Below are 27,889 nucleotides of genomic sequence, written 5' to 3' on the forward strand. Positions count from 1 at the left end.
ATTCCATTTTTGTCAATAGCGATTACTAACTTATATATTTCACTTTTTTAACGCAATGCAATGGATCTTATTTTTAGCACTACGTTTATTTCATTTGAAGTTCTTCTAATTAAAAAACTAGCCCCGAGGGAGGAAGAAACCGTCACCGGGACAAATTTTGTGGGTGGGGGTAAGAGGCGCGCGTCGTTCTCCTAGTCTCCAGTAGGCGTCCCGACGTCACCAGTAAAACATGCGTCGGCGCCGCGGCGGTGCGTAAACATTTTGTTTAATCAACGAACACTCCTCCTATAAATCATCGGAATATATTGTGTAAAATACGGATGCAAAGTGATATTAAATCCGGGATTAATCTCGCGGGAAGATAAATTTACGACCGAATTACAGCGGGTCCTTAAAGTGTGACATTTACGTAAAATATACGTATTTAAAAAAAATTGTTACAAGTGCTTAAATTAAAAAAACATTGTTAAAATTACGTGGGTAAAAAGTTCTCATACTTTTAAGTGCAACTTTATTTTTCATTCCCAAAATGTTTTTTTTATTTAAATATTAATTATGTTCGTCCAAAACTATTAACTATTTACAGTTATAAAACATATATCCGTTTTCAAATGAGAATAGTTTAAGTAGTGTTTAAATAGATACAAGAAAATATATTGTAAATGTTTTCGTGGGATAAAATTTTAGTGTTTAATCAATTTAAAGTGATGTATCGTTATTTTTTACTTGTTAATTTAATATGTTAGTTATGTGATTTGACATTTTAAACCGTAAGCCTTTTACGGCTAAAATGTCCTATAAAACCATGCAGAAGATTATATTTTTAATGGTGCTGTACATAAGAACATGTAAGTATTATATGTTAACTTTTTAATAGTTTTAGAGATATAGTTTAAGACTCATATATTAATATGTACCATATTTTTTCGGTTAATAAGAAAATCTTTACAAAGCAAAATTAGTTATTTTAAAACTGTATTATTATGCACCTGAACTTGTATTTTAATGTCATTCTGGTGTTTTTAAACCCAATTTTAGGGGTTTCAAATATCAACATAAATGTAAGGTAATGATAATTTTAGGTTTTTTATAAAAATGCAAATATAAGTTTGTGTAAATCTTAAATTCATTTAATTAGTATCCAAAAATCATCTCAAAATATAAGTGCCATTTGTAAACAAAATATTCAAAAACTGTTATTTTTTTTAATTTTGGTAAAATTAAACATGTTTTGTAATATTTTTAAGTATTAAATGGAAAACCCTTATTTATTTAGCTTTCTTAAAGTTGGTAACGTATTTTCCTGAACTTTTATTTACTTTTTAAAATAATAAGCCTTAAAATTATTTTACAGAAGAAAATAAACAGCCTCCATAGTAAGAAAAAAACGTAACTCGAGAAAATTCTCAAAGCCTTTGTCAAATATTTTTTTTAGTAATTTACACTAACTTTTAAATGTGAAAATGTTAATTAAAGTGAAAAAGATGAAGCCATTTATATACACGACGGTGGCTTTAAAATATTAAATCAACATTTTAGGCGGCCGCTGTGATGAGAGTTAAGATGCTTGCCTTACGCAGGGAGGGTTCTGAGAGCGATTTTCGATTTACAATATTAATGTAATTTTTATCAACCCTAGGCGTTCTGTGCTGTTATTTAACACAAAAATATCTTTTCTTGGTCTGATGTGTAAAACAAATGCAACATTTTCCCCAAATAACTTTGCTACACAAATAAAAAAATCATTATCTCCTAGCAATAATTCAGATTTTTAAGTTCATATTTTATTAATGTTGTTGAATATATTGGCTCATCTCACATAGTTTTTAAAGAACTGGGGCATTAAAAGTCTATCTATTGAAATAAAATGCGTAAGTTGTTCAAATAAATTTTTAAACGCGTTAAAAACTATTACCTGTTGTATTTGAAAACTAAATTTAAAAACATATACCTAATTTATAATAAATTATTGACATCTGTCATAATTTTTTCAAAAACTTCCATTAAACCAATACCATACAAAAAAAACATTTAACCCTAAAATAGCTACTACGTATTTCGTATTTTTAGCTAATATTTTTTCCACCATTTCCGTAATTTTTCATTCTTATTTTTTACCAGTGGTAAAAGCCTTAAAAATTGTTTCTTAAAAATTGTATTTTGTACTATTGGCATTTCAAAAATAATCATCTTCAAAACTACCTAAAAATCACCGTAAAACCTTTTGAATTAACAAAACTCTAAAGATAAATAATTTAAATTCGTACTTAAATAATCTACATGCCTCCATTTAGTTGTAACCCTACTCAACAAAGGGCTCTTGGCCTCATAGAGTTAGAGATACGTTATTAATTTTTGTAATACGTGTCTTTAAATAAATAAATGAATTTACTAGAATACAATTAGATCAAGTATATGCTTTATCGCCCTAATAAAAGCGTTGAAAAGGGTATTGCTAAATGATGTCCTCAAAATATTAACTGAGAAAATAATACCACCCGCAGTCGGTACAACCATCTAAGATATTAACACTGGCAGCAAAACCAATAAAAAAGTCGATGGTGAAATGTCTTATAAAATTCCAGCTGCCAGTGGCATAGACAGGGTCACTGTCTAAGTTATTTTCTATTCAATTTAATTATGTACAAGATCATAGAGAAAGTGGCAAATCTAAGACAAGTTTACACAATGGGAGATAAGGTCATCAACATAATATGCTACGCAGACGATGCAACCATAATGGCAGAATCAGAAGATGATTTACAACGCGTGTTACACAAGTTTCATAGAACATCTCAGAAATTTAACATAAGCATTTGAAAAAACTTTACAATAGCTAAGTACCTTTGGAGATGCAAACTGATGATAGATGATAAGTCAGTTGAACAGGCCATGTGCTTTAAATATTTAGTTGTTGAAATCTTGAGCCACAGCGACCTATCCACCGAAATGAGACGACAAACTAATAAAGCCTCGCCAATGTCCGGATGCTTGAGAAATATAATATGGCATAATAAACACATACACATACAGGAAATCCAGCCAGTCTGCAAGCATTTGGACATACTCAAACATTGTTGAAAAAGTTAAAAGCAATTTCCGTACATACAAACCGTGTGTCAGACCAATCATGACGTATGCAATAGAGACGAGAACAGATACGGTGAGAACGAAAAATCAGAACGTCAGTGTTGAAACTACTAAGAGCAATAGCAGGAAAAATCTTAAGAGACATCATTTGGAATCAAGAAATTAGATGGATTTGCGATACCTAAGACATAGTAGGGCATAACAAGAAGAAAATTCTAGAGAGATCACATCAATAGAATGGACAGCTCCAGAATCCTTTCGACCGTTGCCCATGAAATCTCAGCTGGTCTCCGTTTGCTTAGAAGACCACCAAAGAGATGGAATAATAGCTAGAACTCAGCGTCTCAGAAATCACCTTCTACCCGATAACTGATCAACTGATCTAAACAAAGAAGAAGAAAAACAAGAATTTCAAAATAACAGAAAATTTAGATTTACAAACCACAACAAAGAAAGAGAACACTCAAAATATTAAAAACATGAATATATAAAAAAAAAAACAAAATATTTGTAGAATATAGCGATTGTCTTATTTCATTGAACATCATCAAAAAATAACACACATCTCGTCAAAAATAAGTATTATTAATCAGTTGTGAATGTGTTTTTATTTTGACATTTTTTTTATTATCGCTGCCCTTTATTATTTTAGTACATTATATTATAAGGTCACAAAACTTAACATAGTACTTTTATTCCATGGAGTTGGAGCTGGTGGCCCAATAAATGTAAATAAACAAATTGTTTGTGAATAAATTAAATAAGAAAATCAAATAAAAAAATCTTTTACTATTTTTTTAGCGATTTTTACGCTTCAATAGAGAAAAAATATGTACTTGCTTTAAACTGATATCCGAGGCATCAGAGCTTAAAGATGGATAGTTTAGATTCAGCTGCCTTATCAACGTTTTGGCTCATGGCTTCGTTCTTTGGCAATGCCTAGGAATCTCGAAAACCCTGAAAATGCATTTTATGATCTTTATTCGAGATAACGTTTTTCAGAGTAAGAAACGCTGCATTTTGCGAACGATAGTAATATGAAAATAGTGAATCTTTACAAATTGTAAATATCTATGAAAATATATTAAACATATTTTTACCATTCTCTCTTTATCCATAGGGATGAAAAATACAGTTCTGAGTGATAAAGACGCAAACCTGGACAAGTATATGTGAAAATACATCTGCTCTAAAAAAAAAGTCCTGCATAAGGAAACTGAGAAGAGATAAGTCTGCCTTGTCGAGTCCTAATTGGCTCGTTTGCCTGCCATTGCTCGGTCTTGAGTTCGATTCCCGGCAAAGTTGTCGTAAAATATTCGGTTGAAAGGTTTTTGAACGGGTTTGCTTTCCGTTGTTCCTGTACTGGCATCTGAACCGTAAGAATGATCACTTTACCTTCATGTAACGGATGATCAAATAAAGTTGTGTTTTTTTACCAATTAAGTGTCCTATGCACCACTGTTTGCGGAAAAAGGACTGATGGTGACGATGAATGATATAACTATCACGGTGTAAAAAACTAATTTTTGAAATAATTTTCGGACTTTAAAACGAGTGTAATACCTGCCAATCGCGCTTTTAACAAACATTGCGAACAAGTGTGGCGCGGTAACGTAACACGTGCTGTTTATCTCATGGAGTGCAAAACGGCTCGTTTTCAGGTAATTCAAAATATGCATATTTTAAACTATTGAAGAATGTTTATCCAACGTCGCGTCGCTCCAAAAAATAATAATACACTTATCATAGTAATTTTTGGCAATTTTAAATCCATTTTTTTTAATCTAAAAAAAATCATATGATTTCATTGTATTTATTTCTATGTTATTTTAAAAAGTGATTATGCATTTTTTTTTTTTTAAATACGAAGGCTATAAAAGTTATTGAACTAATTATTATTTTCACCCCCGTCTTGCCACTTTATCTTATAAATCTTACTCAATATTTCTTTGATAACAAGTTGTCTTCTTTCACGCTATCACTAAATCACATTTAACTATGACAACCTCTTTCCCGTTTTCATTCACACCTCGTCAATTTTTTTCCATCCTTAATATCACCGTACACTAATTATACTTTCAGAGTTCTGTTCATAGAGATGCAAGGTATATCATATTAATGATTTTGAATATTTATTTATCTTATATTTATGTATATTTTCACATATTAAACAATAATAAATAATACAAATAATGTGACCTCACTGAGGTTTCTCGTGCCGAGGACACTTAACGACATACTTTTTTTTACATGTGAAAATATACATAGAAAACTATAAATAGTGATATAACAAAATGTTAAAACAGTTTTTTACTCCACAAATGTTTGTTTTTAATTTCTGCGTACTTATATCATTTTATATAATAAAACGCATAATAAATTAACAAAAACGTAAAATAAACAATACGTTTGTGGAGCAGGTGATTCAATGTTGGTTTAGGCGAATGAAACAATCCATATAACTTCTACCCACTTCTATTATCCATTTAATTTTGGCCTTTTAAAAAAAAATTTCGTTACCAATTGATTTAATGAACACTGGAAGTAGACTTCAGATTGTTCATTTTTTAAAATGTTTTTTTCTCTCTACATATTACTAGGTACATGTTATTATGTCTTTTTCTTTAGCACACTATGACTCTGTTATTGCTCATTGGGCGAATATATAAATAAATAAAATACTGGATATTTAAAAAAACTTATAAAAAGTCTTATTCAAACAATGTTTATTGAGGCGGCTAAGACATTTGACAATAGCTCGAAAGGTTCCAGGTTCGATTGCCGATCAGAACACAAAAATTTAATGTGTTTTTTCTCATCGTCATAATCTTGCCGTTATCTGAACTTGAAATGTATTACAACAGAGATAAAGAACATTTAAGAGAAGGTAATATAGAAACCTCGGCATCTTCAGGGCTTGTGATCTGTCATTAGTTGGTTTAAAGGGCTAATTTACCCACTGTGTAACATTCACCAATCTGCTCATATTTATACATCTATATTCCTTCAATTTTTTCATCTCATGATGTTTATGAACCTATCCTGTGACACTGTGTGCTATTGGATGATGCCAGAGATGAGATGCTGAATGGTCTGACAGGGGTCATGCAACCAGCGTGGAATGTGGATCTGATGGCCAGCAGTACGAATTTTGCACTCTTCCGTCTGTTTGTCCGGAATTGGTTATCGCGTTGGGAGCTCCTCAGATGCGCGGACGCCTAGGTGGGTAAAATATGGTGGGAAAGGCAACTGTTCCTGTGGGATGCTCATTCAGTTGAGACTGTGCTTCCGTCCGAGCGGAACGCACATGTTCTTTTGTTTTGTCCTCCCCTTACGGGGGTGGTATTCGGATCCTCTGCCTCTGACCACCCAGGGAGTGCTTCTCTATTCAAAGCCGTTCTCTTATTGTAAATATCCGTGTTTTTACTTATGTTTGTTGTGTAGGTTATGTTATTATAGTTTTAGGATTTTTTTTTGCATATTTGCATACGTTTATTTATGAAAATTGTTTGTGTAGATACATATTTTTTTAATAAACATTAATAGAAAATAGAGGCATTGAGGGAATCCTGAGAGGTGGGAACGACGTGTTGGCCTCTGTCCATACGTCCTCTTCCCCCCTCCTTAATCTGCATAGAGTTTGTATTCCTTAGGAATATTTATAATAACTTTCCTCAATGCGCAGCTGACAGAGAGTACCTCAGGACTCTATAACTGCTGCGGGTGGATGGTGGGCTTAAGGATTTTCCCTCAATGTTAATGTTTGTGACGTTAAAGAGCTGAAACCTTTATTTATGCGGGTGAGATTAATCTAATTGAATTATTTTACCTACATACTAGGCAACGCCTGAAATTTAGTTTTTTAAATATCTATACTTTTCATGGACAGGTCATAATCCCTGTAGATGCCCTGACTTCTAAATTACCTTCTCCAAAATGTTCTTCATCTCTATTGTTATATGTTAATGTTAACAGTTTCCCAGGGAGTTTAATCCAGTCCTTGTCTACAAAAATTTGGACAAACTCAAAATATTGATGAGCTTGATTTGTCTATATGTATGCGTAATAGAGTCGTGTACAAACTAAAACTATTTTTCATTAATCGTTCATACGCTGACAAGCAATACAGTAGAGTACAAAAATCGTATTGATTTAAAAAACACAATTTAACTATCCCGTCGTAACTCTATAGTGGTCAGCAGATATGACAAAACATCACACCTCCCTATCTCGACATATAAAACGCGCTTTTTCCACAATCATTCATGTGCATATCACGCATACCGATTATTCCGACTTGGACATTACTAACGTAAGATATTTGGTGGATTTGGTCATTCCATGTCTATCTCGGTCTTTCTCGTTTTTCACATACATTGACATTTCCGTCGTTCATTTTTTAAATAAGGTTAACATAACTGTAAAATGAAAAACAGCTTAATTGTAACGCCTCTCTCTTAGGGGTAAGCAGAGAGGATGGAAATCCATATTACTCTATCTTTGCATATTCTTCTACATACATACTTCTACTCATGTGCGCACGCTGATTAATGCTTCTTTCAATATGCCCATTTACAAGTTTTTATCATATTTGGTTATGCGTTATGCCATGACATTCACGGTCTTCCTCGATTTTCGAATTCAATATCAATCTCATGGTAAAGATTTTTCTTCCGTTCTTTCGATGTCCGTTACCTCTACATTGGCTCCTAGACTTTCTTTTCTTGACTTTTTCGAAAATTCTAATCTCAGCCTTACGTAATGCAGAAATCTAGACATATTTTTTTTAAATTTTGTTTATTAAGAAAAACAACAGCAATACAAAAAAATATACACAACATTATAAAAAAAACATAAAATAAAGCCAAATCTGTTTTCCACATAAATACAATTATAAAAAACCAGTTCCGTTAAATATAATTCATAGAAGTGCATGTGTGCGAGTTTTTTTTTGTGTGAGGATGCGTGTGTAAAAAAGTGGAGTGTGGTTTTGGTAGGTATGTGAATATGTGTGTGATTGTATATGGATGTGAGGGTAGGTTTAAGGACAGGGTAAGTGTGTATTTGATATGAGTGAATAGAAACAATTTAAAATTATAATGTAAAAATATATATTTTTTTTTTATAACGAAACATAATTTTTTTCAAATAATAGTTTTTTAATTTTGGTTTTAAAAGTGAGTTTACTGCAGTTTAATATGTCTATGTTATTGAAAAATAAATTGTAATTACGCGTCAAGCGAATCAGAGGAGTTTTTACTTAATTATTTGTTTACTTCTTACATACATAGATTTATCATAAAAAATAACCTAAAAAATCGGATTAAGACAGCATCCAGCCTAGTTTTATCCTTTTTTTACCAACAAAAAACAAGGTCAAAAGAAGTTGTTTTTTTTTCTATTTTGAAATGAATTTTAAACCTTCGCCAGTTTGAAGAAACGCTTTTTAAATTAAAAGGCGCAAAATAAAAATTCCGTTTTATCGCATCATTGACATTTGACACTTGAATTCATCACTCTTTATTTTTTTTAAACCCTTTAAAGTTTAAGCGTCTATTGTTAGAATCAATTGATTTACAGCCATTTAAACGGATATGTAATAACTAAAATTTGGTAAGGTATCGAAAATTGATATATCTGAAATTCTACCAATTATCTGCATACACAATAAATAAATCTAATATGTAGACGAAAAGCGTTCTTCTTTATGTCCTGGGGGCATTTTAAGCACATGTCCTTGGCGTATCTCCCTTAAGTTATCACAGCCAGGTACGCTCCGTATTCTTTCTTTCTTTCTTCATATGCTCGTTTTCACAAAGTCTAACTACTCGTCCTTCCCAAGGACTCGCCTAGGGCGTACCTTTATAAGGCATATTGCTTTTTTTTAATCCGACCTTTTACAAGCTGCAGGAACTTTCTATAGCAGATAATCCAAATAACAAATAAATGAGACGATTAAAAGGTAACGGGCAGAAGGAAATATTTTAGTTTTTATAAAATCTTATTTATTTATTTATTTGAATACTTTATATACATATACGGTTTACGTACATATGCATAAAGGTGGGTATATTGCCTTAAAACAATTTCTTTTTATTTACCTAATCCGTTCAATTCGAGAAAAGCAACGATACTTGTTTATTAACATATTGTACTTCAACTTGAGATAAAAGAAGGGGATTTTATTTATTTTTTATTTTATTTTATTTTATTTCATTGGAAAGCCAACATACAGTTTATAAATTTATAAGGTACAATTATATTTTTAATACATATTATAAAGTCAAATTTAAGGATTTACCATAAAATTGTTATTCTAAAAGTTGTAACATAAAAATTATACATAACATAAAATAACTAATCATACAAATTTTATAATATTACTAAAAATGAAAATGTAACAATTAAAAATATTCCTACTTTTGAATATTGGTCACACAGTTGTACATTATAATATATTAAACAACTATCGTTGACCATACAATGTACATTTATATTGTGCCTACATACATAACTGCACTTAACCTGCATAATAAAGGCTGCGGATTCAAGGAGCAACATCATCCCTTTTTTTTGAAAATTTCATTTTAAAGGAAGTAAAAGGTATGTTATTAATATCAATACCATTTAATTTCTGATTCCACATATTGCAGGTTCTATTGACAAATTAATTTTGAAAAAATTGAGAGGAACATTTAGAAATTAAGAATAGAGATTGGTTTCTGGTCTGCGTTACAAGGACTCTAAAAGTAATAAGTGATAAAATCTTAGGACAATCTATCATGTTATGAAAAGTGTTATGCATAAAAATGGCGTCAGCCATGTTCTTGCGAGTTTGTTGGACCTGTGATTCAGAGTCAACCGTCTAAAATTGCAAAACAATATAAATTTTGATTACATAGATTCAATTCGGTTAACGTATTTTTTGTTTTGAGGGCTCCAATCAGGAGATGCGAATTTCAATTGACTTCGATCATATGTATATAAAAGATTTCTAAGAGTGCGCGCATCTCTACATATATCCTTATATTTCACGTAACGTCATTTTTGAGATCATCCACAATTTTTCGACAACAGTTTATTAGATCTAAACCACATATCAAAATGGCGCCAGCGGCGACATATTTTACCTACGTTCTTTAATTCTTTAACAAGCCATAAAGTAATGAAATGGTCGTCAGGTTCGACCAGAATCATGTTAATTGAAAATTAAAAAGTCGCAGAGTTTTTACATCAGAAATAGCATTATGTCGTGGCGTCAGAACATATGAACAACAATATAATTGGGGTAATTTATTGTTTATACTTAGTAATGCGAGATAATTCGTTATGACAAACCGCTTTTTTCACCACTCAATTCACTATAGAGATCGACGAATGTTGTCAGTGTAAAAACCGTGCGACAAAGCACCTACTTAAATTTATTTGTCACAGCATATTATAATATTTTAAAAAAACAAAACATTGAGATGTATAATTAACAATTTACTATTGAAATAACCGACTACTGATACTAAAACCCACCAATTTGGAATAAACAGTGACCGGCTTATTTTTTTTTTTTTTTAATTTATAAATCAACACAAAGTATTTTAAAATAATATTACTTTGGAGTTACAACAACTCAATTCGGGACATAAATATTATAAGCATTTAGAAAATAACACATATTGAGAACAACAAAGAAACAAAGCAAGTCTATCACATTTATAACCAAATATACTACAACAATATATAGGCCTTAAACCTTTCTCTACACAAGCAGAATAAATATATATAAAAAACGCTTTTAAGAATAAAAAAAGTAGTGAATCTACTAAGGGAGATAAGGTCATTAACATCACATGCCATGCAGACGATGCGGTCATAGTGACGATGAGAACATATCCATCTCGGTTAGTAAACATCTGGATGCCTAAGAAATGTCGTATATTACAATGAACACATGATTATTGGAAAAAAAATCGGATATACAAAACGTGTGTCAGACCAAATCACGGTGTATACAACAGAGGCGAGGATAGACGGAGAGAAAATAAAAAATACGAAAAACCAAGTAGAAAAACTAAATAGAAAAACTAAATCAAAAAACCAAATAACTGCTCAGAACGTCAGATATGAAAGTACTAAAGGCAATCGCAGGGAAACCCAAAAGAAGCAGAATCTAGAGTCAAGAAGTTAGACGGATTTGCGATACCCATTGCATAGTAAATAGATTACGGAGAGATTACGTCAATAATTCCATTAATCAACAGCTCTGAAATCTCCTATATCATTGCTTACGAATCCTGGTCGTTTGCCGTCTACCCGGAAGACCACCAAGGAGAGGGAAAAACAGCTGAAACTCAAAGTCTAAGGAGTTGGCTTTTAGTTGATACCAAATTAATCGATCTTAACCGAGAAGACGATTCGCTTCATCACTTTCGCGATATATCAAATAGTACCCTATGCACCACTGAGAGCAGAAAACAGGGGAGTGATGGTGATGATGTGATGATGTAAACTAACATTGTACGAGTATATGTCTTCATTTTCTTTACAATCGCTTTTGCGTGTTATTTTTGTATTCACGGAGGTAACTCACAAATATACGAAAAAAAAACTGTTTATAACACATAACACACAGACTTCTCAATTAATATTCGTTTTTATCCAAATCCAGCCTTTACTGATAAAAATGTACTTGTCAACAGTAAAATTATGACGCGTACGTGCTTTAAATACACATTTTATTTAGACCAGTGATGTGACAAATCGGATAAATTAATAAAACTCCATTTTAGTAATTACAAGCTACAGAAAATGGCTTGGTGGGATTTTAGTTTTGGTAAAAATATGAAAATTGAAATGTTAAAACTGTAAAAATGTCATAAAAAAAAGTGTTAATATTTATCAAATCAAACACTTTTTAGAGCCGGCGCGACGCGGCGTTTTTATTTATTAACAAATCTGACAATTGTAGGACTCACGCCTAAAAACGGGCTGATTGCATTTTTGCGATTTTTGAGATATCTTTGCAATTTGTTTTTCCTGAATGAGTTCAACGGAATATTCAAAACATAAAAAATGTGTCGTCGTGTGGTATAAATTTGAGCTTATAAATTTTAAGGTGTTCAAATATTATTTTATTAATTTACAAGCAAAATGAGCATTTTTGACACCTCGTTCCGTTCTCGTTCAATCCAGGAAATAAAGCTGCTAGCGATTTTTGCGCAGTATACGGTGAAGACGCTATGAATATTTTAATAATTTGTTGTAAAATAATGAAGGGGTACACATTATTTACTATCTTTTTGTATTTTTTTTGTTACTTCTTCTTGTTTTTTTTTTTTTTTAATTACGACTTATGTCAACAATAATATGGGATCATGGTAGAAAAATAAAACTCAGGATCCAACAATTGCTGCAATAAGCTGGTTCTGTCAATTCAAGAAACGAGCTTTTTGTTAAAACATAAAGTTGACGTTTTGGTTTGATCTCATGTAATTGGTTGTAAAAATATCTACCACATTAGTTAAAAACCTATTTTAAAAAAAAATATGAACTCACGATCCCACAAAAACGGTTTTTACACTTCTTTTTGTTCTCCAGTAAAATTCGTTATTTGAGTCGTCTATTTCCGAAACCCGTTATGGGAGGGAGATGGCGGATTTGGAAAATGGAAGACTCATTTGTTAATGAGACCATTTTTGCCCTATTCCTTCAATTGTTATTTTTTATTAGTTCATTTTCAAACTAATGTCATTCGTTTCGAAAATGCCCTAATAAGGCGAAATAGTTTTACGGTTTTCTCAAAAATTAAATAAAAATATTGACTAAAGGTTTGATTAAACTTTCTATTCTTAGAAACATCAGTTGCATAAATAACACAATTTGGCCCCAATAACAATGGGAAATTAACGGAATCACCTGCAATTTTTTTTGGTTTATTTTTCCATACATATATTAGGATATAAGTTTAATTAAAAAATACATCTAAAAATTAAGCTATCACATAATTTGAAAAAAATTCCCACAAAGATTTCAGCTTCTGAGCGTGGGGCATTCCTTTTTTAATTATTTTAAAGTTTATAGCATATAAATATGATATGACTTAAGCATGAAAAAAGAAGAAAAAAAACAAACAAAATTAACAAATGCTGATAGAACAAAAGACAGGATTTGTTTGCAGTATTAGCGTTGCAATTTTTTTTTTTAAGAATCTGTCTATCCTAATTGTTTAGTTTCGAGTCCTTGTTCCACATTCATACATCTTGTCATATATATCCCTCGGTTCTGCTTGCTTTCAACATCACCAGACTTAAGATTTGGTTACCGATCATTCTCGCCGTAGTGTTGCGTTTATTTTATTTTAATATTTAGAAATATACGTTTTAATTACAAAGTTTCTCAGTTACGTTTCTAAACAAACTTTGTTTTAAGAATAATAAATTGATTGGGATGATTATCGCAGTTTTCTACCATGTCTGGGGTTCCAAATTCGATTCCCGCCATTCATGACCGGAAAAATTGATTTTAAAAGATTTTTTCTTTACTGCAGTATTACAAAATTTCAAGACTCGCGCTAAAAATTAAGGTCCCATCATAATTTAAAATAGTAAAAATTAATAGTAAAGCAGCTAAATCAATAGTACGCAAATTAAGGCTCGGGAATAAAGTAAATTTTCTATGCGAACATTTATTATTTCTGGTTTGTAGAAGAAACCGTTTAAAATGTCATAGTTCTTCGAATCACGCATCCTTAATCAACTTTTGATGGAAACGTTCTTTCTTCTAATGCCTTAACTAGTTTAAATATAAAATAAATATTCTGTGACATCTGAGTAAAGAGACACATATGTCACTAAAATTAAGAAAATGAGTCAAGTAAGCAATTTCGCTCTATAAGGTCTATGGTTATGGCTAAGGTTGGGTGAAAAGATACAAGTAGGGAAAAAAATATTCATTCTAATATTAATTTAATACAATTTGCTCAACGTCGTATAATTTGATGCTACTATTAGGTGAACAATTACACGTAATTTGTATAAAATATTAGAAGAAACACAATATGAAGTATACCGATCCACAAATTTCATTTTAAAGTCTACACATTTTAATTTTATTGTATGATAGCACACAAAATTGTGTGTTAAAGAAATAAACCAGTAAAAAAATGACTCTTTTAATCAGCTAATAGTAACTTGTAGCTCTTTACCTGAATGACACACAATTATGTTGAGAGTAAAAAAGTAAGATCAAACTCGAATTATAACTAGCAAGTCTAGAACTAAATGCATCAGCCATATTCCAATACGCATTACCATTATATATTGTGTTGGGATAGGGGAATACATGTGATAAATTTAGACTTAGATTGGTTTTAGAACTCTCAAAATAAAAATAAGTTTCATGGCTAGCATGTTGAACGGGTACAACATGAAAACGCACCTACTTCAGTAAATCTTAACACCTAATAAATGAGTTGATTACTATATAAAGAAGAGAAAAATCCATTTGAATCATATATTAGAAAGTTTCAAAACACTCGAAAAGGGTAATCATTGTCAATACTTTTAAATATAATTTATTAATTATCAAAAAATCTCGATACAGTGCCCTATTTTTTATTCAGTGCGGATGAAGAAGTAAAGAAGATACATGCAGTTTCAATTTATTTAATTGGCAAAAAATTAAAGCACTAGGACCTTAGACGTCTTCAATACATAAAAATCTCGTAGTATGCTATCGAAATCGGCATTAAGCTCATTTTTGGTATTTTGAGGGTTGGACGTTTTTTCATAACTACAGTTTTAAAAAAACACATTAAATCATTGTGATCTTAACGGAAATTGAGCCCGAAACCTTTCGTGCCATATAATAAATCGATTATTATCAAAACTGGTTATGATTTATTCGATGGTTTATAGATTTTGTTTTTCGCTTCGCTAGTATTATTATGATATGAGAAAGGGCAGTTTATATTTTACATATTTATACGCTATGGAGCATAGGACAAAGTAGCGGACAGATTTTCGGGTTACAATAAAGTTGTGAACCCCTAAGGAATGGAACCCTTTACTACAGCAATCCTATTATCCGTAAACCCAGTCTTCTAATATTATTATTTGTACCCTTTATAAAAAATCAATACAAGCGTCCTTGAATCCCAAGATCCTTTATTATGTAAAATACGAAATATTTCTATTACGAAGAAAATTTCAAATGCAAAATTTTCAAGGCGTTTACAGATCTGACGATCGGTTGGCTGGTTTAATTATCACAAATTGACAATAATGCAGTAAGGGGTACAATAAAAGCTTTTACTTTCTTTTTTTTTGTTATTTTCGCAGTTTGTTTTTAAAGGAATATTGAATATTCGCTTAATTAGTTATAAAAAAATGATAGTGAATATGGGAAACTGAAACTGCAGGCTGCTGCCAACCTGAGGTCGTTGATGACGATCTTTTGGCTTTATTTATTTATGTATTTATTTATTTATTTATTTTGTTCATTAACGCCCAACCACCAACAAGCTACAAAAAGTGGCTTGGTGGGATTTTAGTTTTAGTAAAAATATAACAAGTGAATTTTTTTTAAATTGTAAAAATGTATAATTATGCTATTAAATCAAATAAAAATAAAAAATTTAAAAAAAGGCATTTACAAAAAATAAAAATAAATTACATGCTAACATACTAAATAATAAACAGAATATACAGAAAAAATATGTGCAATAAGTTAGAAAGAATATGATAAAAAGTTTTACAAAGTAAAAAAAAAAAAAAACAATAATAACAAAGGTATGCAAGAAAAAACAGTAAGCATATAAACAAAAAATGCAAAGATATAAGCTTATGAAATAAATTCTGTAAGGCAAACAATAAATAAAGTGTTACGGTAAGCAAGAAAGACATTTTTAAGTTAAATTAATAAACAAGCAAGCATATATTATTACGAAAAAATAAGAAATAAAAATATGTATTTATGAAATGCGTATTTGCCAATACTACAGTACAATTTGATATAATGGTAAAAAATAAAAAAACAAGTATAAGGTAATAAAAATAAACAAGTAAGTATTTTTTTTAAATTATGAAATTGAATTGTCAATAATGGTTTGACGAGCAGCTACAAATAAACTTGATATTTTGGACTTATAAGATGGTAAAGAATTGGACAGAATGTCTGCAGCCGTTCCATAAGTGTTACCTAACCTATGCAGTCTCGGTATCAATGAATTGTTTTGTTGGTTGGAAGAAGTACTGGAGCAATGAAACAATAAATTACTCCTAGTGTTGACAGCAGGTACTCTAAAATTAATCAATTCAATTATTTTTGGTGCGTCAAAAAGAGAGTTTACAATTTTATACCGTACAATGAGATCATTAATAGTTCGTCTTTCAAAAAGTGTTGTTAGGTTAAGCAGTGTTAATAAATAGTCATAATTCACATTTTGTATTGGAATGTTTAGTTTGTAGTTTATGTATCGTAGAAATTTATGTTGAATGTTTTCTATATTATAAACATATAAATGTTGTTGAGAGATTACGTTCTTTAATTATCTTTATTTTGATTTATGTAAATATTGAAGTTTTAACTCATTTGGGCTAATGAGAGGTATCTAGTCTCATAAGTAGAATTTTTTTCAATCATTTTTTTGTTAATAATATTGATTTTAATTTTTGGATAATACTAACCCCATAATATAAAAAATGCTTAAAAATTATTGAAATACTTTTCTGCCAAATTCTTTAAATCATATTTTAGATTTTAATTTACTTTTCTCCCGTAAAAAAAACGAAGAACAACAATTTATTCGCCATACAGTTAATTTATATTTGATATGTTTGTTAGTTAACACGCGTGCTTCTTGCTAATTGTTAGCTTATTTCCAGAAATATCCACAACAATCCAGATTGTATGGATTATATTTTACATGCATTTCCCCTACTAACTTCCCGTTGGGTACTATATTAGTGCTGTTAAACGTACAACAGCAAAAGCAGTAAGATGTCATAAAGCATTCTCTCTAAACAGTATTTTATGAATTTCGAAGAAAACTCAAAATAATTTAAGAAACACTATTATGACAACCACAATGACATGAAGTTTTCTTATGGTCATATTTAGAGCATTTAAGCTGGGGTATTCCTGATACCTCTCTGAAACTCGCGGAGTTTTTTCACGCTCGGTAAGGAAAGGTTAATCTGTAGGTACATTACTCAAACAGCCATGATCAAAACATTAAAAAATGAAAAAAAATATTTGACCGAGGTCCAAAATAGTAAAAGATCATAAATTTATTCCTTTTACCATATGACACTAGAAAGATTTATGGATTTGATTAAGTGCCGGGCGAAGGATTTCCTCTTTTTTCCGCCAATCCCTTAATTAAATTTTCAATAAAGTTAACTAATTGGATAAATGTACCGTGAATTTCTCAATATCTGCGGCGGTCGATTTGCTTCTCAGCGAAGGCTCTCGAAGTTTAGGTAATATTTAATTGAAATGTTGGATCCAAAAGTTCGGACGAATTTCAGCCAGTTAGTAACTGGGAGCGAGGTAATGGGTGAGAATTCATATCGGCTGTGATTTGCATTGCTTAAAACGAGAATTACCGAAATTTTGCGCTAACTCGAATTTTTAATACGGATGAAGGATGAAATAAAGGATAATTATTCAGGAAGCTTTATTACGCCACTGCGCATAATTCAAATATAAAATGAACATGAAAAACAATTTGATAATACACACGAGAGTTTATTTTTCGGAAAACATGAAATAAAAAAAAAGTATTTTTTTCTAGATATTTTTATCTTTTCTTGAGGTTCGCGCAGAATTTCATATCATCGCATTTTTTCTCGCGATTTATAATTTTACTCCTGATGATATTTTTTTCAGTTTTTTTTTTTTTTTAGGTATTTTCAATAACTGCTATCTGCAATCCGCTATCTGTTATCTGCTACAGCTATCTGCTACCTGCTATATAATATCTGCTATCTGCTATATGTTACCTGCTCTCTGCTCTCTGCTATTTGCTATCCGCTCTCAGCTATCCAGTCTCTACTATCTAATATCTGTCATCTGCTGTCAGTTCTCTTTTGATTTCTTCTATCGGAAAACTGCACGAGAGAGGAAATAGAGATAATATGGAATCTTTCCAAATTTTCCACCATTTATATTGAAATACTTACTTATAGAAATCAACCAATTTAGTTTGTACATAACAAAAACGTTAATTGCATTTATTGTTTTTTTCTAATACGTTCATTTCCTTTTTTTTTAAAGTTTTACTTTTTATATGGATTACAGCTTTTTTTGGTTTTTACATCGCCTAGCCAAGGCTGCCTCATTAAATGTTTTTTTAATTGTTACCAGATAATGTTATTGTTATTATTATCATCATCATTCCCTTTTCCACAAACACGTGGTGCAAAGGGCACTGTACATGGTAAACCAAATGCATTTTTACAGTCCAAGAACAATTAAATATTGCAGTATGGATATTTCACGCCCATTCTGCCAGTAGTCGAACCTAGGACCTCAGTATATTATGGCACTAATATTATTTTAGTAAATATAAAACCTCAAAATTATTTTCACTTTGTGCAACTCTTGTCACAATTTCCTGCACCATATAAAAATATATGAGCTTTATGCACATTAATCTTACTACGTTAACTAACTAAAGTTAGTTTACATATTCAATAGTGTACGAGTATCATAGAATTTAAGCTTTTTTAAGTTCTGTTATGAATACACGTACTTAGTGAACTTCCGTAACATTCCAGGTATGCCGACATCAAAATCCCATATCACAATGGTGCAAAGGGCACTATATTGGGATAATTAATGCAGTGTATCTAGATAACCTGTTATTTGAAGGTGATTAGTATTACACTTTTTGTAACAGTCTACAAACAGTGAAATATTGTAGTGTCAAGGAATTGAATCCGGGACCTCAAGCATAGTAGGCGAGTGTACCAACTACTACGCTACAAGGCCGACTTGTTTGCACTCAATTTAACTTCTCGAAATTACCCAGGGTAGCCATCGAGTCAAAAACACCAACCCGAAATTCGTATATTTCACTTACAGAACGTATTTTTAAACTGCCTGCACTCAAATAGGATTCACATTCAATTTTCAGGAGAAGTGTACAAGTTTGGATTTTGTCTAAGAAAAAAGATCATTGCAGGAGACTTTTGTGACATATTGAATCGACTAATTTCATATACTTTTTTTTTTTTTTTAAATGTTATAACTATTTTATTTTATTTTAACATCAGAGCATGTTTTTTATTCTTTATTTCAATTCTTAATTTTAATTACACATACAATTTTTCTTAATTTTTAGATAGCGTCTTGGATATTTCTAGTTGCCAAATTACTCTTCAAGATGTCATAAATAAAATAAAAGCCCTAGACGTTAGTAAATCTGCTGGTCCCGATAATATCCCACCACTGTTTTTAAAATCTTCTTTATAACAAAACAATTCATTGATACCGAGACTGCATAGGTTAGGTAACACTTATGGAACGGCTGCAGACATTCTGTCCAATTCTTTACTATCTTATAAGTCAACAATATCAAGTTTATTTGTAGCTGCTCGTCAAACTATTATTGACAATTCAATTCCATAAACTTAAAAAAAATATTTACTTGTTTATTTTTATTACCTTATACTTTTTTTTTATTTTTTACTATTATATCAAATTGCATTTTCGTATTGGCAAATGCGCATTTCATAGATACATATTTTTATTTCTTATTTTTTCGTGATAATATATGCTTGCTTGTTTATTAATTTGACTAAAAAATGTCTTTCTTGCTAACCATAACACTTTATTTATTGTTTGCTTTACAGAATTTATTTCATAAGCTTATATCATTGCATTTTTTGTTTATATGCTTCCTGTTTTTTCTTGCATACCTTTGTTATTATTGTTTTTTTTTTTTACTTTGTAAAACTTTTTATCATATCCTTTTTAGCTAATTTCACATATTTTTTTCTGTATATTCTGTGTTTATTATTTAGTATCTTAGCATGTATTTCATTTTTATTTTTTGTAAATGCCTTTTGGGCGTTAATGAACAAAATAAATAAATATATAAATATTTTGAGCGACTCATTTTTTGCAGATAAATACTAGATTTCACCCTTCAAGAAGTAAAATAACCATTGAACTGTAATAGTTAAGAAACCGCGTATGCCCATTAAACTGAAGCCGACAAAACTACTCACAAGAAAGTCCCACAAGTCTAAGTCTGTCAAAAAGTTTTTTAAATTTTCGGCATCAATCTAAAACACATTGCTCAATATTATATTATTAACACATTCGATAACAAAAAGCTAAAATAACTTTTTTGTATCATCATACCTCTGTCCGCACTCGTTGGTACATAGAGCACTGCATTGGTACTATATCCAACACGCGCGTGCATTCGCAACAGAAGGATTACGAGTTGCCACTTAGCTTACAAAAAACGCTGGTCCAACAACTGCTCAAGGTTCTGGCTCCGGGTTGTAAATCCAAAACCTAAACGACACGTTGCTAGTGACCGCCGGACCCAGTGTTCCAGAAGAAGACAAATATATGAACCGTAACCGTGGCTACGACATTTACTTTCGTTGTTTTCGGGGGCCACTCTTGGTCTCAGGTAGAAGTCAAGTGCTGTCGCGCAGACGTCTCTTTTGAAGGCCAATCGCCTGTACCCTACTTCAGCTCGGAGGCCTGCAGCGTAAAACCTCTTTGCTTAGCCCGTAAAATAATCACGTTTAGAACCTGTCTTATATAACGGTCTCCAAGCAGGAGGAACCTTCGGCTAGGTTCTTGACGTAATTAAGATCGGGGCTGTAGGGGCAGAGCGCTCAACGACCGTTGGAGCCTGGAGATGCGTGGAGTAGAGGTGGAGGCTTGTGGAATGATTGACTCATAAAATGCAGTGTAAAAGAACTGAATCTTTATTTCACAAAAGGTTGTCAGGTTTTATCAAAAGTTGCACCGTTCCACAGTCGGTCACGGCGCAATTACAAAAAGATAAAATTTAATAGTTTATACAAGTCTATCTAGGTATGTTAAAAAATTAAAACATCCATAAATGTTATAAAGTTTGAATAAGGTCACCAAATGCAAGTCTCTATCCAACTTTTGAAATTAATTTTTTTCTTTATTCTTAAAGGGTTGGCTAGGGGCAATGGATTAACATATTTTTTTACAGAATTTATATTATACAAAAAGCTAAATAAATTTGTGCACAATCAAGTATCTTAAAAATGTACAAGTTACCAATTTTCAATTTTATAGCCTTTTTGATACGATCGATCGAGTGGAGCCATTTGGTGTCAAAGGAATTTGATAACTTGTAATTGAAAATGTACGGTAATTTAAAAATGTAAATTGTATGCTTTATCTGAAAACTTCGGTGGATTACATCACAGAACACCCAGGCTTGAGAAAAATCAGCTTGATTTTTTTGTTCTCACCGGGAATCGACCCCGGGACCTTCCGTGTACGAGTCAAGCATCTTGACCACTTCACCACTGAGGCCACCACTATGGAGATATGATAAATTTGATCTTCTGGTGCATCCGGCATCGTATTGTCCATCTCGCGCGGGTTAGATTAAAATTTTTGCGATCTCAAGTCCAGCTTGTCGAAAGCACAGTTCAGAGTCCTCCTAAGGCCCCATTCAAAAATTGTTCAAATCGTAAAATATTAGTAAAAGTGTACAGTTTGTAATTAAATTTGAATACGCGTAAAAGGGTGTTTAATACAGGAGCATTCAATGCAACGCACAAATTACATTCGATTAATTTTTTTAACGTTGACCAGTATTTATATTATGGAACTTTGTTTTTTTGCGAAATCAGGACCTGAATATTTTAGCAAACAGGAAAAAAACACTAGAAATTAAAGTAAATTGAAAATTCCATTACGGAAAAAATCGTTTATTCAAAGAGGGTCCATATGTAGGACCCTAAAAATATTCGATGAACTTTAAAAAAAAAAGGAAATCAACAGTATATTTTTTTGCTACTTTAGTATTAATGAATATTTGGAAGTTGCAAAGGAGTACATTTAAATGTATTGAATATAAATAATATAAACACGAAGTACCATCATATTTATAGGGTTATTATTTTCTCTCATTTTTTTTCATTATCAAACGCAATTTAAATTGTAATTTTTACTACATTTTTATTTTAATTGGTTTAATTCTTAGCGGCAATAAGTCCGATATTTAGCTGTTAACCTTTATTTTATTTTTTTGTATTTATAACGACACACATTTAGCTTAGTAATTTTTTTATTTTTATTGTTATATATCTGTGGGGTTCATAATTTATTGATTGATGACACACAGACGTGAAGCCATTTCACCTGAAATATAGATTGACGACCGATTAAACAAGTCATCGTGTTGTATTGAATGCAATCCAACATATTCCGCAAGTCTAACAGTATTGCACATAACGACGAGAGCAACGTCCTTCAGTGTATTAACATCGTTCTTACCATGGAGATATGAAGAACAAAGAAACGTGGCCTATAAAGAGACCACAGGGCGTGGTAATGTCCAGTCAGTCCCAGTGCAGCCAGATCAATACCACATCGCCATAACATTCGGATGAAATGATTTAATTCATTATTTTTTTGCCATGTAATAACTACGAATAAAACAGCAACTGTCAATCTCTAACTGGGGTAAGAGCTCCAACTCTCAACTACTATAATTCCTACATTTCGATCATTTGCGTCATTAAAGTGAGGTGATCAGCCTTATGCTTCAGATGCCAGTCCAGGAACAATGGAACATTGCAGTGTGGAACATTATTTTGATCAATATTTTAAGTTGACCTTCTTTTTAACTTTTAAGAAAATTTATAAATGTGTATGTAGGTTTTTTGACTAAATCTTCAATATATATTAAACATTTTTCTTACAAAAGTAAAAAACAAATTACAATAACATTGAAAGGTTGGTTATACGAATAACTAAGTTCTTAGTTTTCACTGAAGTATAAATATTATCCTATTTATGGATACAAGAAAAGCCTTCTTTTGTTTCGCTTTTGCCCTCTTTCCCCACGCGTTTCAGATAAACGACTTGACATATAAAAATATCTACAAGAATGGTTCTAAGAAATTTATTCTTTAAAGCGAAATTGTGAAAAGTAGATAGAACTTCGCTAAATTCAAGGCAAGTTCAACCTTGAGTGTTCCATTTTTTTACTGTATGTTTTGTTTTTTATGTTAATAAAGGTTTTTATTGCAATTTTTGTTTTAAAATCACATGCTACGGATTTATTCAAATGGTTTAGAGAAGAAGTAGGTTTTAAGATTTTTCCGAAACATCACTACACTCTCACAGTTCAGCACTTCTGCTGGGAGAGCATTTCATGCCATAGGGCCTGTGACAACAAATGCGCGTTCACCGAATTTAGTGCTCTGTTTACGTATAGGTAAAATGACTTTTTCTCTCGACGTAGACGTATTTTATCTAAACTTAAGACGTTCAGTTCAGTTCTAGTTCATCTGGAATGCAAAGTTTCCTTAGATATTTTGGAACAGAGTTTTGCAGTGACTTATACATACGCCAAGATAGTTTGTATTCCACTTTATTTGGAAAACGAAACCAGTGTTATTTCCAAAGTAGTGGAGTGACATGACTAAATTTAGACATTAAAAAAATAAGTCTCGCTGGAGCATTCAACACAAACTGTAGGCGAGTCATTTTATTTATTGGTAGGCCTGCGTAGATACCATTACAATAGTCGACTTAAGACACTACAAACGCATTTATTTTTCTCAACTGATAAAAGCATTAACTTATCGTTGTACTAATTTGAGCGTCAAGAGAATGGTCAGAATTAAGGAAAACTCCCAGCTTGCGGTTTGATGAATGGTAAAGCGTCACTCCTTACATCAAAATATTAATAGGGAATCCACAAATAATCAACCAGGATAATTATAATTAGTACAACAGATGTGAATAGTATTTTGTAAAGGGGAATATGGAAGTCTAGACATTTATGGCTTGTCATCTTCTTGTTTGAGTGGCATTTTACACACTGTTGCATTCCTATGCCTATGTTTAAACATATTTTTTTTAATTTCATACATAAGTTAATTGTACATTATTTGAGACATAAGTCCAATCTCCATGGGACTAAAAGTCCTGTCCTCATTCGCATTTTCTCAACTCTATTTCACAAATGTCAATTGATGGAAGAGTCAAGAGAAGTGCATGTTTTAACATATACAGAATAGTTTATGTAACACAGAGATCTTTATAAGCGACGGTGTTTTAATTAAGAACTTTTAAGTGATTTTATCAAAATTTACCGATTTAATGGGTATATTAAAAAAATCATAAAATAAAGATAATAATATGCATGTTCATTAAAATACTAAAAGCATCTCCAAATATTTGTATACAAGGTCAACACATGAACGAGTTGATGAAAAGTGAATATTTAAACAAAGGCAGAATAGTGAACGTTACATAGTCTTAAAGTGACCACTTAAACCAGATAATGACAGTTAATAGGCCTTGCATATCCAATTCTCTAAAATGTTCTCCATCTCTTTTTAAAAATACTAGGTTTTACATTACATAAATGGCAACCTTTGTAGTATAATGGCTAAGTCACTTTACTCACGCACGGAAGGTCTAGGTTCGATTCTCGGTGAGAACACAAAAAAATTATGTGATTTTCCTCAAAGCTGGGTGTTTTATATTTACCACTGTAATTGAGCCTTCTGGCCTGTTGTGGTGCAAAAAAAAGGAAAATTTTGTCCATCCCGTGATGTAATGGTCGGCGTGATTGCCTACCATGCAAGAGGTCTCGGGTCCGATTTTTGACATGATTATCGACAACAAATCTTTAAAAAAATATTTTTACTCTAAAGTATTTTATAATCTCTTAACTGGCACTTGACGCTTAAGACTCATATTTTCTTCGTGTAGCAAAAAATATTAAAACTACCCCGTTTCGTGTACTTCAGTACCATATGCACCATTATGTGCGGAAAGACAATGATGATAATAAAATGAACAATTTCGGTCCTATAAATCAATAAATCACTAAGTAAGTCTAGTATTTTACTTTTTAATGTTGAACTTTACGTCCCTGACATTGAACTTTCGAAGTTTTTTGGATATATTACATATTATATTACATTAGTTATCATTCTTAAAGCTTATAGTGCAACTTTTACTATAAATCTAAAAAGAGTTCGCTAAGACTACTTCCAAGAAAGATAACTACTACGGATATTTTATTGTTCAACTTTTCCACTTTATTCAATTAGACTTTTTGAAAACAATTTTGACTATTTAAAATAAAAAATGAATTGATACTTTTTACTATAAAATTACATTGTTTACTAGTATTTATACGCCCGCAGAGTTTTTAGAAAATATTAAATAATGTATAAACAAATAATTCATCTTCTTTTTTTGTGCCACAACAGGCCAGGATGCCCAATTACAGTGGTGAAGTTTAGCACAGAACACCCAGGCTTGAGAAAATCCACATTTAATGACAGTTGAATTGAACCCGTAACCTCCCTTGCATGAGTATCTTAGTTAAAACAGTTTAAACTTATTTCAGTGCCTAAAATATGTTTATATAAATAGGAAATTATTTAGTAATATTCTAAATCGGATTTGCAGTAGATCCGATAGTGTACTGTCAAATCCAGGATGCAGAACTAAGTTCGCACAGAGGCACTCCTTACATGTTGGTTTAAGATTTTTCAATCTTCTACCTAAAGCATAACTATTAAATCACTGATACCGTTTAAAGTAGGTTTGAGTTCTTGGATTAGCATCGAACGAAAAGATATACACCTTCTTTAAAAAATAACAATAAAATATAATGAAATATTGCAAATAAATCCTGTTTATTGTTCTATCAGCATGTTTTAATCTTGTTTGTTTTTTTTTATTTCTTTCTTCATGGTTATGACATACCATATTTATATGCTATAAACTTTTTAATCATTAAAAAAGGAATGGCCTAAGCTCAGACGCTGAAGTTATTGTGGGCATTTTTTCCAAATTATGTTATAGCTTAATTAAGATGTATTTTTTAAAGTGTATTTTTGTAATTAAAATTCTTTGTAAATATATGTATGGAAAAATAAACAAAAAAAAAGAGTTATTTATTCCAAAACTTATATTTGAAGAACCAGGTTTGTAATCAATCATTATAATTTAAATTAAAAAATGTCGGTATAAAAATTGAGGAGTAATTTCAGGCGTTGCGTTGCCTAGGACGAAAAATAATAATGAGCCAGATGAATCAAACTTCTATTGACGAAGATTTCGGGTAGATTTACAGGTAATCTTTTTGATTAACCAAAGATTTGTAAAGCAGAAAGTTTTCTTTCATGACGTATAACATTTACCATTTTGTTTTACTTTCGTTAATCATTTTAAAATTTTGAAAAAAACGTGCACTACCTATGTTTTATTTTATTTTATTAACATGAATGGCAAATCTGCTTTTTACAAAAAAATAAAATACTAATTTATAATGCCATCTACTATTAGACATGGAGATCCTACATGACATACTTAATAGACGTCTGGATAGTCCGGCTCTTATGTCGGAGTAATCATTAAATGTCCCAAGCTACCGCACCCGTCACACGTCGAGCTCTCTATTTCATGTGCCAGCAGTTTGTACGAACTCTGCCCAAAACTCTCCGCTTACACGTTTAGCTCGTGAATATAATTTAAACTTTCTCCTCGTTGATCCGTTCGATTGTCACAAATGAACATGTAAAGTGCGCGTTTTAAAACAAACTTTTTTTTCTTATACTTAGTTTCTATAATAAAATCTTATTTTCTCTCTAATTCTTACTATTTTGTAATTTTTTATATTTTTGCCACTTGTGCAATAATATTTACACACATGTCCACCCTCATTCCATTATAACACCCCCTCACCCACCCTCTCACACATTTACACTAACTCAAACACACTAGCATGTATTGTACAAGTATTTAATGTATTTCTGTGGATATCTGTCATTGGTTTTATTCTCTGTATATTTGATTAATTATTTATTTTTACATGTACTACTGCTGATATCCCTAATAAATAAAATTAATTTAAAAAAAATAAAAAACATAAATTTCCTTCCACCCAAGATTTATAAAAAAGTTAAATCTAAAAATTATACATTTATTTTTTTAAAAAACTTTAAAATTATACAACATATTCATTACAAAGTGTAAACAATTTTACAATAAATGAAGGAACAAATTAAACAATAAAATATTTTAAAGTAATATAACAAGAAAATCGTTATTACTGTTTGATATAGCTGGGCAAAGTGAACAAAAAGTTACATATGTTATGCAATGTATAAAAAAATAAATGTAATTACATATTATTTTTAATATTTTTTCCTATTATTATAAATAAATATAATACCTCATACGTAAATAAAAAAGTCTTACGGGGATTTTTTTATGTTCATGACAAAATTACTCTTTACAAAAACAAAATACAAACAAAAGAAGTCTAATGAGGCTTCATTATTTATATCTTAAAATACTTGCAAGAAAATGAAACTTACATTAAAAATGTACCCAAGATTCCCTCCCTTAACTTCCCAAAGGCTCATAAATAATTTAATTCCATGAAGCTTCGCCGCTTTCAAGAATTGCTTATAAAACGACCCTTATTTTCTAAATTTACTAAAAATTCTTAAGAAGTGAAACATCTGTCACTTAAATAATAATTTAAACGCTTTTTTTATGATACAAAAAAACACAAGCTATAAACTAGCTTAAC

At 31.0% G+C, this 27,889-nt stretch overlaps 1 protein-coding gene across 1 annotated transcript in view; it reads left to right on the forward strand.

Moving 5' to 3' along the window:
- The first annotated feature begins 210 nt into the window (after nt 1-210).
- LOC148276971 (neurotrimin-like) overlaps nt 211-27,889 on the forward strand; it is a 119,157-nt gene continuing 91,478 nt past the window's right edge. Inside the window, exon 1 of the mRNA XM_088233513.1 lies at nt 211-848. Within this exon, the coding sequence (XP_088089639.1) occupies nt 791-848 (58 nt within the window). The 5' untranslated portion in view covers nt 211-790. The remainder of the gene's footprint in view (nt 849-27,889) is intronic.

The sequence above is a fragment of the Micrasema longulum genome, unplaced genomic scaffold (assembly GCF_059751315.1).
Source record: "Micrasema longulum isolate JH-2025_06_02 unplaced genomic scaffold, ASM5975131v1 h1tg001114l, whole genome shotgun sequence".
In the NCBI taxonomy this organism is placed as follows: Eukaryota; Metazoa; Arthropoda; class Insecta; order Trichoptera; family Brachycentridae; genus Micrasema; species Micrasema longulum.